Genomic DNA, 17,732 nt, shown 5'->3' on the forward strand with positions numbered 1-17,732 from the left:
ACACTCTTTACCCTTCCAGGATGGTATGTACTTTACAAAACATCCCTGCAGCTGTTTTGCAATGTGATTTGCATGAGATAAAATGACAGACTATTTATTAACAGTGATAGATTAGGAGTAAGGTAATCTCAGATCTCTTCAGCTATTATGGAGGTTTGAGGCTACAGTGCCCTGAAGACAGTTTAGAGAAGACTTCGGTCTATGTAGAGTTTGGGTGTGTGTGTGCTTTGCAACAGGGACTAAAAGACCCAATACAGATAAGCATTGGCTGGGATAGGCTCTAAATCCTGGACGGTTGCAGAGGTTACTTATAGTAGTAACCGGGCTGGAAGAGCCTCGCGGTGCTGTTCGGGGGCTGGGGGATTGGCAGGGCCAGAAAGGCAGGGCAGGGCTAGGAGAGGCTGAGGGCTGCAGGGCCGGGGCCCGGCGTGGCTGGGGAGGCGGGGCTCGCCTCTCTTCGTCACTTAGTGCAAAGCCTGGGAGTCTCAGGAGAACAACGGGCTCATTCAGCGTGTGGCAGCGAGGGGAGCGCCAGCCGCAGTCTGGTGAAGGGCGCAGCGCAGGAGCAGGTCTCCGCTCCCCCCCTCGGTCCCCGGCCGGAGCCGTGAGAGCAGATGGCCCTCGGGAAGACGCTCCTCTACCTGTCCCTCGTCCCCTGCCTCGCCTCCGCCTTCAACCTGGACACCGACAATGTGATCCTGCGGAAAGGGGAGCCGGGCAGCCTGTTCGGCTTCTCCCTGGCCATGCACTGGCAGCTGCAGCCGCAGGACAGGAGGCTGTAAGTGCTCCCCCCCCCCGCCCCCATTCCCTCGGCCCCGGGAACTTCCCCCTTCCCCTCCGCACGAAAACTTTCCCGCTGGAGCGCGGCGCGGGGCCCCCTGCCCCTCCCCGGGCAGGCTCCTGGACCAGCGGGAAGAAAGGAGCCAAGGGCGCCGCCGGGCTGCCGAGCCCTGGCCCGCTGCTGGCTGCGCCCAGCCCCGGCCGGGAGCCGCTCTCCGCCGCCTGGGGGGGTCCCTGGGGCGGGCGGGGGACCCTGGCATCTGTCCGGGGCGACCGGACAGGTTTCAAACTCCAGGGCTGAGCTGTGTGGAGCTGCGGGCTGGGCGCGGGCCGGGGTGTGTGTTTCACAGGCGAGCCCTGCAGGTGGGAGCGGGTTAGCGGCGCTGCAGCGTGTCCCCTCCCTCCCGTCCTCCTTCCGTCCTGGGCGCTTGGTTTCAGGGGTGTGTTGGCCGCTGCCTCGGCCCGGCCGCAGCCCGCGGTTACTAATGCAGCTGGGGCGCGCCCGGGCAGCAGCACTGGTTGGGGTTTGGGTAGCTGGCGGCGCCGCTGCGGGAGGGACGGGACTCCGCGTGTTGTGCGTGTTAGGAGTTCTCCGCAAGGTGCGTGCGGCTCTTTGGGTGCGGACTTGCACGGGCTTCTCACTGCAGGGCACGGAAAAGAGACTTTTTTTCCCCAAGGGCGGAACAGCCACCTGTTAGGAAAAGTTGTGTAGATGAGGGCACCAGATGCTTTTCAGAGCAGGGGAAACCGTGTGGCCGCCGACAGGACCTACTGTATATTCGCATTGGTTTAACTCAAAATGTCTGAGCTGAGCTGGATTGTTTAAAAGCCAAGGGGCAAACCAAAATCTCTGTACTGGTGTGCACTCGTGCAGCACTCAAGGGCGAGCTCCGTCATAAATGTCTAGTTGAAAACCTCACACTTTTTTCATGTCATAATGATTTAAAACTAAAGAGGTTTCTTCGGGGGAACAGCAATACTGCAGAGAGACGTGTTTTCCACCAGGCTCACACTGACCTTGCCTTCTTGGTCACTGCGAACAAAGAATTCCGAAGGGGCGTATGACAACAAAAGGACCTTGCCCCCCAAAGGACTTCAGTGTTCTTAAATCAAGCCAGCAGCAGTGGCATCAGAATGAAGCGCTCAGGAAAGCAAGTGTACTCCTGTTTAGGGAAAAGCAGACTGAAGCAAATGAAGAAACTGATGCATATTAGCAAAAAGAAAAGGAGTATCCGATGAAGTGAGCTGTAGCTCAGAAAAGCTTATGCTCAAATAAATTGGTTAGGCTCTAAGGTGCCACAAGTACTCCTTTTCTTTTTGCGAATACAGACTAACACGGCTGCTACTCTGAAACCTGTTTATTATAACTGTACTGATGAGCTGTACTCTTGCTGCATAATCACAAAATGCTGATCTGTGCTTTTTCTCTCTCTTTGCTGATGTAGGAATTAATCTAGACATTGTCCTGAGATGAAGTAGGATGTTTCTGATAAAATGTGAATTGAATTTTTGAGTTAAAATAATCTTCCTACGTTCTGGCTGACTTACATGATGACTGGATCAAAAGCAATCCAAGTGATATGTGTGTATTTCTGCAATAGAATCACTGGTGTTCAAGACTGAACCTGCTTCACATTACAGATGTGAGCTCCTTCTGGAAGGGCTGGGCAAATAAATCAGGTGTTTCCAACATAATCATGATAATAAAGGCCTTGTTCATGGAAGACCCGGAGCAAAATAAAATGTTCCTTTATATGGCTTTAGGGAGACCCATGGAAGTAACTGAATGCAGAAGTATTTGGTCCTGTGTGAAATTGGTCTAATAAAAGATATTACTTCACCCACCTGGTCTCTATAAATCTGAACACATTTACAGATTTTACTGTATATGTTATCTATGGGAGATATCATACTATGTGAGGATTTATGAAAGACCAAAACTAATATTTTATTTTAATTCAAAAAGAAGAGCATGGAGTCCAAAGAGAATCCATAGTGCATAAGAGAAGAAGTGAAGCCAGCAAGAAAGTTACCTGATAACCTTACTTAAAACTTTCAGGGCCACATTCTGCCCTGACTTGCGCCATATATAATTTCATTGATTTCAGGGAGGTTGCATGGGTTTAAATCCAGAGCTATAAGAATTCCATAGTTATTGAGGACACAAAGTTCTCCAATGCTAAAGAATGAAAATCTAAACCCAAAAAATTGCCTTTTAGAATCATACATCATGGTCCTATGTAACAGCTTATGCATGTGATTCTTGAAAGCTTGTTTCATTTTACTTTTTCTCAATAAAAGAATTATCTTAAGTTTATTAGAGCCCCATGGTACTGTCAGTGCTGCTAGTAAGTGTATCAGAATGTGTAGGGACAATTGCAGTCATTCATGGGTCACTAATAATCCTTTGGAAGGCAGTCACGGTACTCTGAGTCTGTGAAATTTAGCTAAAAAGAAAAGGAGTACTTGTGGCACCTTAGAGACTAACAAATTTATTTGAGCATAAGCTTTTGTGAGCTACAGCTCTCTTCATAGGATGCATTCAATGGAAAATACAGTGGGGAGATTTATATACATAGAGAACATGAAACAATGTTTATGTATCTGAAACAATTTATGTATATAAATCTCCCCACTGTATTTTCCACTGAATGCATCCGATGAAGTGAGCTGTAGCTCATTAAAGCTTATGCTCAAATAAATTTTAGTCTCTAAGGTGTCACAAGTACTTCTTTTTGCGAATACAGACTAACATGGCTGCTACTCTGAAACCTGAAATTTAACTGAAACTTCTTAAAGATTATTAGCATGAAATTGCCTTCTCCGTACTGAGAGCAATCCAAATCTGTGGGTGGAGAAAACTCATAGATTCTTTCAACTTTGACATGGCTTTCTGGATCTAAACTTTCATGGAAAGGAAAAAAACAAAATTCTAAAAAGACAAACCAAACTACAGTAGCTACATTCAGAGGCTGCTAGGTACTTTGGGTATGTAAAGACACATTGACCACTTTTTTCTTTCAATCTGACTCTCCCAAAAGTAGAATAAGGAAGGATGGTCCAGTGATTAGAGTACTAGCCTGGAACTCCGGAAGCCTGGGTTCTGTTCCCTGCTTAGCTACAGATTTCTTGTGTGACCATGAGAAAATCTGTTAAAATGAGAATATAGCACTTCCCTACCTCACAGAGCTGTTGTGAGGCTAAATAGGTGAAAGATTGTGTGGGGCAGTAATGGAGACCAGATTAGGATAGATAGAAACCCTTACGAGATGATGGTGATATTGCCTTCCAGAGGTTTTACATTTTTTAAACTGTCTGGGGCAGGAAAAGTGTTTTGTCTATTGGTCAAATCCTGAACTCCTTATTCAGGTCCAATTTCTGATGTAACCGATTATGTAACTGATATCAGAATCTGAACCTGTTTTTACTCAGCCCTTATTTAGACAAAAATCTAATTGAAGATGATGGAGGTTGTGCTGGAAAAAAAAAAAGGGAGAAATTCTAAATGAGAACTTCCAGACTTGATCTTATGTTTGCAAAATTAATTGCACTCATTTTCATAATTCCTATTTGGAATGCCTACTGGGTACTGATCCTAGTGGAAGCTATGCCAAACATGACTGGTTATAGGCAGGACAAGCTGTGTCTACTGTCCAGGTATTCCAGGGAGGTAGGCCAACCAGTGGGAGAGGAGTTGACAGAAATTGAGCCCATATGTTGGTTAAAAATGATTCTTTTCACTGTCACAGCTGAGAATAAGGCTGTGGTGAGAGGGAAGTGATGGTGGAATACCTGTGAATCCCCAGCTATATTTCTCCTTTTCAGCATGTTTTCCAGATCTTTTGTAAAGATTGTTTTATATGCAGCCATGACCCCTTTTGGCATGGGCCCTCATTCTAAACTGAAAAACCTTTATAAAATCAAAACTGAATACATTTGTCTCATGCCATGTAACTGGATCTTTAGCAAAAAACAAAACAAAAAAAAAAAACCCAACAAAAAACAAATAAACCACAAACAACCCAACAACAACCAAGCAGCAAATAAAGAAGGCTCAGACACCATCATTTGAATCTAGGAATATATTACCCATTTCAGCCTGTGAATGATGAAGAGGGTGATAAAAGCAAACTAAATTTAATTAAAGGCAACCACAGTTATCTCTGTTACATTTCCTTAATCTCTTCCTCCTCTTGCCCCTTATCTGATGAGGTTTTTAAGATAGGTAGATGATTTTCATTTCCCTACTGGTAGTGTTTGAGTCAGTGAGAATTGTTAAAATCATCAGTAGGATGAGGTCTGGAGAAGTCTGAAGAAGTGTAACTCAGATAAAGGGCTAACAGCAGTTGCCTTTAATAAAGCACAGCGTTTGCTTTTGATCATCCTTTTCCTCATTCATGGGATGCAATGGATAATATATTTCTAGAGTCAAATGATAATTTAAACAAATATTTATAATTATAAAACGAGGAATTTATATGTACGTCATAATGATATTTGTAGATAGAGTAAAATGTCACAATTCATGTTGACTGCCATGGAGTTACTTTTGATTTAGTTCTTTGCCAAGTCACAGAGATTGAAAGAATATCAGCCTGAATGTTGTGAATTAGACTGCTAATCGTATGAGCATTTAAGTCTGTGTGTACCTTTATGTGCATGAGTAGCCCCAGTGAAATTAGTATTTTGAATAGATTTAAAGGGATAGTATTTTGTCAAGGCAAGACAGGAGGAGGAGATGGCAGAAGTCAAGATTCAAGATGTTGAGGACCTAGATGAAGGTTTAGCTGTCTGGATGGAGAGCAAAGTCCAGATCTCTGAAATCAATGGGGGTTAGGAACCTAACTCACTTAGGCACCTTTTTAAATACCACTACCAATCTGAGGTCATGTGTCCACCAAGGGTACTACAGCGGCATAGCTATGGCACTGTAGCTATGCTGCTGTAACCCAACAGTACAGACTCAGTCTATACTGATGGAAATGGTTTTTCTGTCAGTGTTGAGTGACAGTAGGTAGGTAGGTCCATGGATTTTTCACACTGAGTGCTGTAACTATGTCAAAATAAGTTTTAAATCAGGCCCCAGTCTTTAGACACACAAATACTTTTGTTAATCTGGCTCTTCATGCCTATATCACTTTGGAACATATGACTTAAGATCCCTGGTCATGTCAATGGTTTTGAAAATTTTGCCCTTAGAGTAGACTCTATGCTCTCTTGATTCTCCTACTGCTCTGACTGTTCTTCCAGTGTCTTTGGTGGGTGATCCATTTTCTCTGATCCTTTGAGATTTTGTCCTTGTGCCCATAGATGCCGACTCTGTGGGTGCTCCAGGTGGGGAAAAAATGAGTGGGTGCTTAGCAGCCAAGCTACCTCTCCCACACCCCCTGCACCTCCCACCCACCCACCACGATCAGCTGTTCCACAGTGTACAGAAGGTGCTGGGAGGAGCTTATAGCATCTTGAGAGCCTCAAGGCAAAAGGGAGGCTGAATTATGTCAAAAGATTGAGGAGGATAACACTTCAACAATGTATTTCTGCAAACACATGCACCTACTGTACTATGAATTGTAGGACTTGTCATTTTACAGTGGAGAATGTTTAAACAATGTAAAATTGGAATCTTGGAATAAGCAACCCATTCATGATCTCAGTGAAGCTATTCCCTGCAGTCCGTTTCTCAGGCCTAGTCTACACTCCACTCAGAAAGTTTTACAATGTAGTTTTACTGGTAAGGGGTTTGATTTTTTTTTTCCCTGACATAATTATGCTGGTAAAAGCCCTAGTGTAGATGCAGTTATATCAGATTAAGGTGCTTTATACATCTATAGCTTATTTTGCTTTGCTGAATTGGAATAAGATGAACAGGTATGAACACTCTTATGCGGGTAAAACTGCATCTACACTGGAGGGATACATCTACACTTCAACTGTGTAAGTAAAGTTAAAGCAGTAAAACTTTTAAAAGTGTAGGCAAGGCCTCAGACTGTACCCACTCTAACTAAGCAAGAGAACAGGGTGACATATTTCTTTAGCACAATGTCTTTTAAAACACCATTGTTAAATATTAGGACCAAACAAAAGAACAATTCATTGCTTTGTTCCTTTGACTTCAGGGGGAGTTTTGCCTAAGGAAGGACTGTAGGATTTCGCCCAGTGTGCATAATGATGATAAATAGCCCCAAATTCAGTCTCCAACTTTCAAAAAATAAGTTAGACCAGCAGCTGCAATTAAAGATTGTGAAACTTTTTTTTAATTATTGGAAGATGCGCACAGCCAATCACTCTGCTTGGTTTAATAGATTTTCATCTTTAAGTATGTTGAGGCTGAGGGCCAAATACAGTCCTAATGTGAGCCCATGCCATTTCATTTTCTTTGATGGAGTTTCAGTAGCTTATATGGGGGTTGAATCTGGCCTTGACTCTTGAAAAGAGGATATGTGCAGATGGCAGTGATGATGAGCTAAGAAGCAGTATGGGTTGATAACCTCTATCTTTCTGATTTTCAAAAAGTCTCAGGCAGCTCAATTAGAAATCCTTGGAAGCTCTATTAGTCTCTCATTAGGTTGGAACAATAACATTGTGTTTGGAACAATAACTAACAGCATCCGGTGAAGTGAGCTGTAGCTCACGAAAGCTTATGCTCTAATAAATTTGTTAGTCTCTAAGGTGCCACAAGTACTCCTTTTCTTTTAACGGTGTTCTGCAAGCTGAGATATTACTGTGTGCAGAAAACATGGATGTGGCAGCCTTTGCAAGAACATCTCTCTAATATAACTAGGCTTGGAAGGATTAGATTTTTATTAGTGAATATCGATAAACGTCGATTTCACCGCATACACCAAATCAACACACAATTTTTCCATTGATGGTAATTGAAATGTACAGATAGGCAAAGTGGAAAAAAAATGTTGCTTGAGAACTAATTTGAGTTTGATTTAAGGATATTTAATTTGCATATTTTGACACGGGATGCCGACAATTTGTATTTTAACAGTTATAAAGCTTTACATGTTTGAATCTCTGCGTCACTGTCATTGACCTCCTCTGCAATTTCCTACAACTGGGAGAATTTAAACAGATAACAAAACAAGTCAATATTTATTTTAAGATTTAGCTGTTAAAATGATAAACATTGAATTCAGCCAAGCCTAAATATAACTTGTTCTTTTTACCAAAATTGCTTTAAGTTCCTACCCTTCCCTTTTATTGCACTCACCCTTTCTGAAAGGGGTGAATTTGTGATTATAGTCCAGTATTCAAGACAGTTTTTATTGCATAATATTACAGTATATAAATCAACCTTCTGAACATCATATATGGCTAGCTTAGTCAATTCTGATGTGATCAGAGTACCGTATTGTCTCAGAAATAGGAAAGGAATCAGATCTAAAAACTAACCTTGCATACTCCCAGACTGAAGGTGAGGGTAGGCCAGTGCAAACAGAACAAAAATTGTACGTAGTCAGTGCAAACAAGGGCAGACCTTCAATTGGGGAAAGAGGGAGAAAGCAGTTGTCTTTGTTCAGTTTAAATTAATATTGGAATATACGGGTTGAGGACAGAAGGAAAAGAATTCTTTTGTCAAGTGTTCATGCTGTCCTTGAGCAAAGGTAGTGAGTTATAAAAATCATTGAACTTAAATCCAGTCCAAGAACTATGCATAAAAGTTATTGGAAAAAGAAAGGGCTGAACAGTAACACAGCTGTTCTGCTCCTTTCTTCCAGACTAGGCTGATGTAGACATGCACAGACAGATGGGCAGACCTCTGCCATGTAATCAGACACATACAACACAATCATGCCGCCTACTTAAACTGTAAACCTCGTGTCTTCAGTGAAGCTATTGACGAATCATTCTTTTGTCCAAAAGGGTCATAATACTTAACACATCCATTTTAATAATAAGTAAAACATCTGGTACCTTCCAGACTGAGAATGCGAGATGTCAGTGGGATGGGGTAAAGTTTATCTGAAGACCATGACTGTTACCAGCAAAAGTCTGAGGAGGGAAGAACTGAAGAAGAGTCTGTCCCTCAGCCCTCATTGTTCAAATGAAAACTGAAACCAAAGGGGTGATGTCGGCTGTGGCATACTTGCTATTTGTGTGTGTTGCTCCAACTCCAGTCTGTACAGAAATGACTCCTGGAGCTAAGAATTGAGGCTCTGTGTAGAATCAGAACGCTGAAAGCGTCAGCTGGCAAATAGCTTCCCAAGCACCAGTTGCAGCATTAATCTCATGGACTGGCACACGAAGATTTGTATCGCTTTTTAGAGTGAAACTGTGACCCAGTCAGCTGAAGAAGGGAAGAAAGAGAGAGCATGTGTGTGTCAAGATGAAGAGGTGTAAGAAAGTGCTTTCAGAAGCATGTCTTGTGCATAAAACAGGGCCCACAATGCTGTGTGAGGTGGTGTTTCAAAAGAGCAGAATTGGGACAAACATGCCATTTAGATTTTCATTTGCACAGTACATTTGAAAGAGCATTGTGTGGTCTAATAGTCTAGAGACAGGAGTCTTAAAACTTCCTTTTTATATCTAGAGAAATCTTCCGTTCACAATTTCAGTTCCCCTCTCGTAAGTATGCTGAGGAAGAAGCTTTTAGACTGGTCTCTGCAGAGGGAATAACAGTGAATTGGGGGTTGGAATGAAGACACAGATTGGTGGAAAAAAAGTGGCTGGTATGTAGCAGTAACCTTGGAGATTGCAGGAATTTCCACATTGTTGCAATTGCATGTCAGGTTTTTGTTAGGAAGAATTAGTCCTTTTCCATGCTTTAATATTTTTTTAAAACAATTTAACTATTATGGTTAGTAGGGATTTTTTTTTGTATTGAAATTAAATAGGTGCAACCACTAGTGTGGATGGAGTTATATTGATTGATATTAAGGTGGCCTTATATCAGTACAGCTTTTCCCCCTTTGCTATAGGAATAAGCTATATACACCTTTATTTAGATGTATCTGCACCTACTCTTGGGAGGGTAAGTGGTACAGTTTTTGTATGCAGACAAGCCCTAATTCACCCCTTTCTTCCAATCATGATGCCCAGGCAGAAAAAAGTCTCTTTCCTTGCATGGAAGGTATGAGAAACAGTCTAAGTTTTAAATAACTATGTCAGTAGAAGCTTCAGATAAAGTTGGTTGGATCTGGCTCATTTGATGGACTGAATTTGTAATAGGTTGGACCATTGTAAATTTGCATAATGGGGTTATCAAAGTGGGGAAAAAAGTCATATTATCTAAAGTTTGTTAGAAACCTGTTTTGGTAGTAAACAGTCTTAAAAAAACAACCGGTATAGGATCTTTCATCTGATGATCTCAAAGCAAGTTGCAATAGTGGGTGTTAATTCATTTTAGAGAGAGGGAAAATGTGGGAAAATGAGATTAAGTGATTTGCACAAAATTTTTGTCATAGAAATAGCTGAGCAGTGCTGCATGCTGCATGCAATGCATATGTTTTTAAAATACAACTAACCTTGATTTTTAAATAATGCAGATAACTTGCCATTCAGAAACAGGGCAGGTAGGCTGACTTCCCACAAATGGTATTCCACGTGGGGCTAATTACAGAGGAGATTGGTTTCCAGATCTAATTTATTGCTGTCTGGTTTCTCCATCTCGCAAAATAAAACAACAGTTCCCAAATCAGTATATTGATTAGATGCCTGGTGTTTTTATAGACGTAAATCTTTCATCAGCCACAGTGTGTGCCAGTCCAATTTTTTTTTGTTAAACTAGGCAAAGCTTCACTCCAAACGTGACTGTCATTCTTTGCAAAACTGTTATCTGGCAAATTGCTCATAGAAACAGCCAGATCCAATGTAGAATAACTGTTGTTAAAATCCATTCTGTGGCACTGTGTGGTGGTTTTTTTTTTTTTTTTTTTTTACATTTCAAAATCAAGTTGGAACTGGAGAAAACATCTCTATCCCAGGACTGGTAGAAACAACGTGGTTTGGGAAGGTGAGATGGAAAGGAATAAAACTAGGCTAAAAGAAAGGCGGCTAGTAGGTTGATGAACTCTAAAAACAAGCAAACGAAAATGATCCACACCAAATGGACAGATTGCGTTTAACTTTTTAACTGAAATATATGTTGATATAAAGTTACCATCTTATGGTAGTATGCTTGCTAAGACTTGGGGTATTAAGATGCAAATATACTTAGGGACATTTTGAAAGAAACAAGTTGTACAAAATGATATGGGAAATTCAAGAGTAATGCATATATTTATTTCTAAGAAATGAAAAAATTGCAATTAGTTTCAGAAATACACAAGCAAGCTGCTATACAGTAAATAGCCACATAAGAATCCAGCCTAGAAAAAAGAAAGATTTGTTTAAAGCGGTATCTTAGTGGATTGTATCTGTTACTTTTAAATGACTGTTCTCTCTAACCTTTATCACCCCTAAAAAGTTTATAAAAACTTAAAAATAATGGAGCCTCAGGTATCTTAACTTATGTGTTGTGCTCAGAGCCCTTCTGCACCGTTAGCATAGGATGTGTGGTACTTGTGATAAGATGGAACATTCCCTTATATTTCTTATGATGAAGAAATGAGAGCAATATGTGCCCAGTACTTCTTAGAGGGTGCATACAGGTATTCTTGCTTTGCAAACAAGAGTCCAGTTGAGCCATTTTATTTTAATGAGCAACTCAGAAGTATTCTGTTGTAAAATATATGGAAAGAGACTATACTGTACAACACTCAGAAATCTTAGTAAAACCTTAAAGCAGTGGTTCTCAAATTGTGGTTCATAAAGCACTTTGCTGATGTGGTCCATGTAGAGCTGGCTCTGTGCATGATGTTGGCTCTCTTCCTTGTTTCCAACTGCTAAATCACAGCTAAAAATACATTTTCCTAATATTACTTTCCCATGTAAGCAATTGGTGTAGTTTCTATAGGGATATTATGATTGGGAAGGGTGGAGGTCCCCAGGATCAAGAATGAGAGATGCTCCATAAGGTGATGGAAAAGTGCCTTAGAAGCCCTGTTTTAGTATACTGTACAGAACCTGCAGTCTGTATTTTACAGTCAGTAATAAGCTCCTCAGCAACATCTAAGATCAGGGGAGCTGCAACTAGGGATGCTGGGGGTGTGGAAGCATCCCCTGGCTTGAAGTGGTTTCCATCATATACAGGGTTTACAGTTTTGTTCAGTTGCTTTCAGTATTCCCACTATAAAAATTGTTCCAACGCCACTGTCTAAGCTATGCTTGTACACTTCTTTATGCTCGTGCATCCTTCTCCCAAGGGAATGAGGAATCTTAGAGATACCCGTATATACCAAGACAGAGTAAGCATGCACCACCTTTTCTATAACTTCATCTGCTAACTCGAGTCTAAAGAACATTCTACAGTGCATGGGACTTGAGTGCCAAATGGACAATAACTGTGTAAATAGCTGAACTGCTGATGAAGAGTTGGGACCTGATTTTTATCAGAAATGCTGAGCTCCTACAGAGTTTTGGGTGCTCAATTCTTCTGAAAATCGGGTCCACAAGGTACATCTTGTAAATGCACAGCAAAACAAAACCGAAAGCAGCTTCTGAATGTCTCCTCACGCTTACAAAGCAGTGTGCTTCAAAGTAAGGGATGTTTGCATAAGCACAGGTTGAAGTTCAAAAGAAAATGCGTGTTTATTCAGGGCACACCCAAACTAGGCAACCAGGTGTTGCTGATCACAAGTCTGTTGTTGACATGTCTGAAGCTTTCTTGGTTCAGTGTTCATAGCTGTTTATTTTTTACCATTCTTGATAAAGGACCACTGTTATAACTTTATTTCCCTGTTCTACCATACATGGTGCTAAAGTTTTGTAACCATTAAACCTACTGGCTGCATCTCTGGCCTTTGCTTTCTACAGAGAAACATGATGAAAACTGCTCACTGTTCTCCCACTTATAAACTTCTCCATATTCACTTGGTGTGAGCCTTAGTCTCTGTTTATGGGAGCCAGGTCCTAGGTGAAGGTGACATAATGCAGTCATTTGAAGCTGTCAGAAATAAATCCTTTTTTCATACATACCAGAGAATAATATTGGATGGATTCTGAGCACAGAGGATAACTGCATAAGCCTAAGTTGCATTTTCATCTGCACAAATTGTACTTGGTGAGACTGAGACTTTTGTTGATTGTGACTGTGATGTCTCCAGAACAGTGATTAGCAATCAATGTTTTTTCTTTTCACACATTTTTTTTCCCTGCAACATGTAGCAGGGAAACATTAGCTATTGTCAGCTGAGCTCCAACTGAGTTCTAATAACTAGAAATGGGAGAACTCATATGGCCTAACTTTCAGTCTACAACAATATCAGGGTCTCAAAAGTTGTATTTGAGCTCCAGCGTTGTTTGCCTCATGTTCTGTTTATATCAGACTGAAAAGGAAAAAGCATGGGGAAAAAACCGTGTGTGTGTGTAAATGATTTTAACTTCAGAGGCTTAAGCTCTCAATCTTCAGTTAGTTTTGTGAACAAATAAGTTGTTCTGAGACCTTGAAAAACCTTGAACTCCATCCAGTTTCAGTTCCTACTCACCGTAAAATATAATACCATATGGCAGTTTTCCCCTGTCCAGTCCACATGTGGAGAAAGAGGGAGATCTGTATCTCTTTATGAATATCTCATGAATTTCAGTTTATCTCCTTGATATTACTCTGTACGTATGTATGGAGTTAAACTAAAGAGGCTGTTTGGGTGTTCTGAATAAACATGCAACTCCTTTTGAACTATGGTCTCTATTACTATAAAACATTATAAAAGATTGGTCCTCTTCCAAGTGAGGTGACTATCTGCGTTTTCAGTTTATTTGAATAAACTGAAATCTTTTTGCATGACTTATCTAATTGCACATTTCCTTTTTGATTAGGCTCAGGATTTAAGGAAAAGTTTTTACTGCAGTAGAAAGAAGAAAATTTTCTTATTAAAACTCTATAAACTTATTATTTGAATTTTTGATAGTAACCCTTTTTGTCCTGTAATCTGCAGTTAACCGAGGGCCATGATGGTTTTAACACTGGAGTCATGTTGTTGACTTGTGTGTATGTTGACTTGACGTTGGCAACTATATATAGTGTTGCCAATAAGCTATTCAGAAGGGACTATTTGCTGCAGAGTTAACAATTATAAGGGGCACAAACTGCCAGTATTTGAGAAAAGTCATAGAAGTAGCATCTATAGGACTGAAGGGGTGTTTCTGTTGTCGTAAATCAACACCTTTTGAGAAAAGTAGCTAGGTTGATGGAAAAAGTCTTCCATCAAGTTGTTTCTACAGTGGTTCAGTCAACCTAACTACACTGCACAAGGCTGAAATTTTTCACACCCCTGCGTGATGTAGCTAAGTCAACCTCAGTTTTAGCTGTAAACCGGGCCTAAGTCACAGTCTGACAGCAGTGTGGACGCTCACCCATGTTTGGCCAAAGAGTGCTATCAAAGCCTGTAATGAGAAATTCACCTGGACAATGCCAACAGCATATGGTTTTAGAACTGAGATTTATCTTCCCAGCTACTAAGATTTGCTTCACAGAGACTCTAAAACCCAGAACTGTGAATGTATTTGGGGGGTTGGGTAAGGGGTTAAATCAATAGAGAAAAATCAAGAGTTCATTTTCATAGTGAATGTGTGTAGAATGGGTGATCAGAACATAACTAATAAAGCTTTCTATGAACATGAGAATATAATATACCCAGCAACTAGACATCTAAAGCTTTTTCAAGTTGCTTTTGGGAAAGCAGTGCAAACCAGCCTTTTCCATATTCTAATTACTGCCCTTCTGGGTACACGCTTCAGAAAAGCAGTACGGTAGATTATGTACATGGGTGTTGCCTTTTATTTTATGAGGCTCTTAGTTGAAAGAGAGATGCCTTTTGTAGAGTGTATGAAGAAAAGCTGATGCAAAAATAAGAGCTATAACCAACAGGTTCAGACTTTTCAGGATAACTTAGCTAATAGAAAGTGAGTCTAGTTACAGCATGTTTCTGGCAGATAGGAAATATGGAGCTTGTGAAATCATGGTCATTAGAAAAATGAAGTGCAATCGCAGGTCAAACCTAATCACTAGCTTCTCTTTGACAAGCTTCTGTTGACTTCATTTCAGTGGGATTGCTTGCAGAGTCACCTACTGGCACATATTCCAGTGCCTCCTTTAAGCTACCTACTAAGACTACTGTGATGGGAATCTCTGCTGCTCTGGATCCCTAGTATGTTTCAAGCTCCTGGAGCCTGAATGGAGTCAAGCCACTGCCCTAATCTAGGGGTCTGAAGGCACACTCTCAGGGCACAGACCTTCCGTCTGGCATCCATCTCTGAGTTTTGGAACCCACTGGCTGGCTGCTCTAAGTGTCCTCCAGACTTCCAAGTACTTAAACACATTCTCTCCCAGAACTCCACCAAAAAGGTGTGAAAAAGTTTAACTCTCCCAGTACTACCAGTTCTTGTGTTTTGAATGTTTTGGTTCTAGAAATGTCTCCTCCATCTCCTCTTTCTCATTTGGTGGTCTGTAATAGATCCCTACTATCCTTACCCCTTTTATCTTTACCCAGAGGCTTTCAACTGGTCTGCATCTCACCTCCTTCTGGACATCAGAACAAGTATGTAGATTCTTGATGTAAAATGCAGCAATCTCCTCTCTGTTCCCTGCCGCTGGTCCTTCTTGAACAACGGCTAGCCGGCTCCAAAGTTAGACAAAAAGAACTGCACATAGGAAATGGAAAAATGCATTTTAAAAGGAACTTTTGAACCAAACAAATCATCTTTGTAGTTTACCAGAAAAATATAGTTTGTGCCAAAATACTGTATCTGCCGGGTCCCTGCTGGGCTCCTGCCGGGGGGCACTTACCTTGGGCAGCTCCCGGTTGGCGGCGCAGTGGGTCTAAGGCAGGCTCCCTGTCTGCCCTGACCCCACTCAGGCACATCGGCACCTCCTCCCACCCCCCAACTCTGCCAGCCAGTAGTGCACCACGTGGCCACCCCTCTCCCGGAAGGGGCCAACACGCCTCTACAGCCCTTGGTGAGGGACATGTGGCTCCGCATGCGGCCCCTCTCTGCAGATACCGCCCCTGCAGCTCCCATTTGCCACAGCTCCCATGTTCCCGGCCAATGGGAGCTGTGGGGGCAGTGCTTTCAGGCAGGAGCAGCACATGGTTCCCCCCCCCCCCGGCCATGAGGATGCTGGCTGCTTCTGGGAATTGCAGGGGCCGTGGCAGGCTTGGGGCCTTAGGGGCAGGCAACCCCGTTGTGCTGCTGCAGCGGAGATCGCGATCAGCTGGGAGACCAGGATCGACAGGTCAATTGCGATCTACGGGTTGGTGACCACTGCTGTAGGTGTAATGGATTTCTGGGTACCCAGGACTGAGAGTCACCTTGTTTCCCTCTTGCCTTCTGTGTGAGGGAGACTTGCTTGTGCTTAACTGGGTGTCAGTTCTGTGACACCGCCGTCAAGCACTCTCTTCTGTGCAATGCTGGCCCTTATTTAGCCAGGCATAACAATCGGTGCACCCCAGTCCCTGAGTCCCTTTGAAGCACTCCCCTTTGGTGTCCAGCCTTTGAAGTGTATCTCAAGATAAGATAAGGTTCTCTTACCTGATGACTTCCCTATAACTGTTGACTTCATATGTAAATATGTATCTGGGGTATTAGCTCACAATGCTGAATTTACATGCCAACAGGCAGGTGAATCAACATCCGTTGTCTCCTAGGAAACATGTTCCCCACCTCTCCTGTAATACAGAATGTAATAACGTATCTTTAGTATACATACATAACTTCTTATCTAGTATTTGTATATGCCTTTCATAAACTATGTTAATGACTGTTGTAACCCTCGCTTTCATTTAAGACCTCACATGACATTCTTTGGTGAACGCGAATGAATGTACATACCAGAATCAGGATATTCTTGTAACCTTCTGGCCATTTGGCATTGAGGGGTTTTTGGATCAGAGTGAAGATCTGCAAAAGAACCTTCAAATCTATATGTGATAGGCTCTTTAAATGAACATGAAGGTGGAGCATTTGTTTTTCAGATTAATTTATTTGGGCACAGAACCATTGGGGTTGACCCTTCCTATACACCAGAACAGAGCCTAGTTTTGCTTTGTAGTTACTTACCCTGCCCCTTCTGGTGCTGTCCATCTCTTCTCCCATTCCCTATGATACAATCTGCTCTTTAGGGAGAGCTGTACTAGTTACATGAAAACCATAATCCTTCAAACATCAGAACTTTAGAAAACAGGTTAGTGATGTGTCTGGGAAACATCTTTACACTGATAATTTGAAAATACACCAATGGAGTCATAGAATCATTGTACTGGAGAGGACCTTGAGGGGTCTTCTAGTACAGTCCCCTGTACTCTAGGATTTCACATATTAATGACCTAAACATACCCATTGGTACAAACTGTAAATGGTGTTTATCCTTGTAGAAAGAGTCACAAAGTGGTTCTGCGCTAACATAATCACCTGTTGGATTTTTGGGAGATCTTGGGTGTTGAGGGGAGAAGGAGGGCTGATCTCTTGATGATATGCCATATAACTCATGTGCATGTTAACAGGAATTACGCAAGTATACAGAGAGAAGAATAGACCTCACTAGGTATTTAGGCAGTGACCTGTACTGTTTGTTTTTCATCACTTCTGAGAGTTGAATCCAATCATAAAGCAGAGATGGTGTCTGTGACACTAGAATTTCAAATAAAACTTCTTTTATATTGACAAGCTTGTTTTAGCAATGTGTGGGGAGAGCTGTCTACCTTCATTTTTAAAAAGCCAACAACAGTCAAGACATTTATAGGGACAGGGCTCACTTGGAGATGCCTGTAAGGACTTGTCTCAGAATGGGTTGGAACAGTGCTTTTACATGTACAGGGCCAATCCTGTTCCTACTGAGGTCAATACAAATCTTTCATTAACGTCTAGCACAATCTGCTCTGACTGTACACAGAATGTTTCCCACTTGA

At 41.8% G+C, this 17,732-nt stretch overlaps 1 protein-coding gene and 1 long non-coding RNA gene across 6 annotated transcripts in view; one reads left to right on the forward strand and one right to left on the reverse strand.

The window, feature by feature from the left end:
- The first annotated feature begins 471 nt into the window (after window positions 1-471).
- ITGA6 (integrin subunit alpha 6) overlaps window positions 472-17,732 on the forward strand; it is a 59,903-nt gene continuing 42,642 nt past the window's right edge. For 4 of the 5 annotated variants that reach the window (XM_048868543.2, XM_048868544.2, XM_048868545.2 and 1 more), the window contains exon 1: window positions 473-778. In XM_048868543.2, the coding sequence (XP_048724500.1) occupies window positions 615-778 (164 nt within the window). In that variant the 5' untranslated portion in view covers window positions 473-614. Of the gene's footprint in view, window positions 779-17,732 lie in introns of all 5 variants that reach the window. The other variant, XM_048868546.2, reaches the window with a different exon arrangement.
- The window catches only part of LOC142068545 (uncharacterized), a 53,199-nt gene continuing 50,462 nt past the window's right edge, over window positions 14,996-17,732 (reverse strand). Inside the window, exons 2-3 of the long non-coding RNA XR_012664374.1 lie at window positions 16,357-16,493; window positions 14,996-15,468 (exon numbers count right to left, since the gene is read on the reverse strand). This is a non-coding gene — a long non-coding RNA (uncharacterized LOC142068545). The remainder of the gene's footprint in view (window positions 15,469-16,356; window positions 16,494-17,732) is intronic.

Source organism: Caretta caretta, chromosome 11, assembly GCF_965140235.1.
Source record: "Caretta caretta isolate rCarCar2 chromosome 11, rCarCar1.hap1, whole genome shotgun sequence".
NCBI classification, from domain to species: Eukaryota; Metazoa; Chordata; order Testudines; family Cheloniidae; genus Caretta; species Caretta caretta.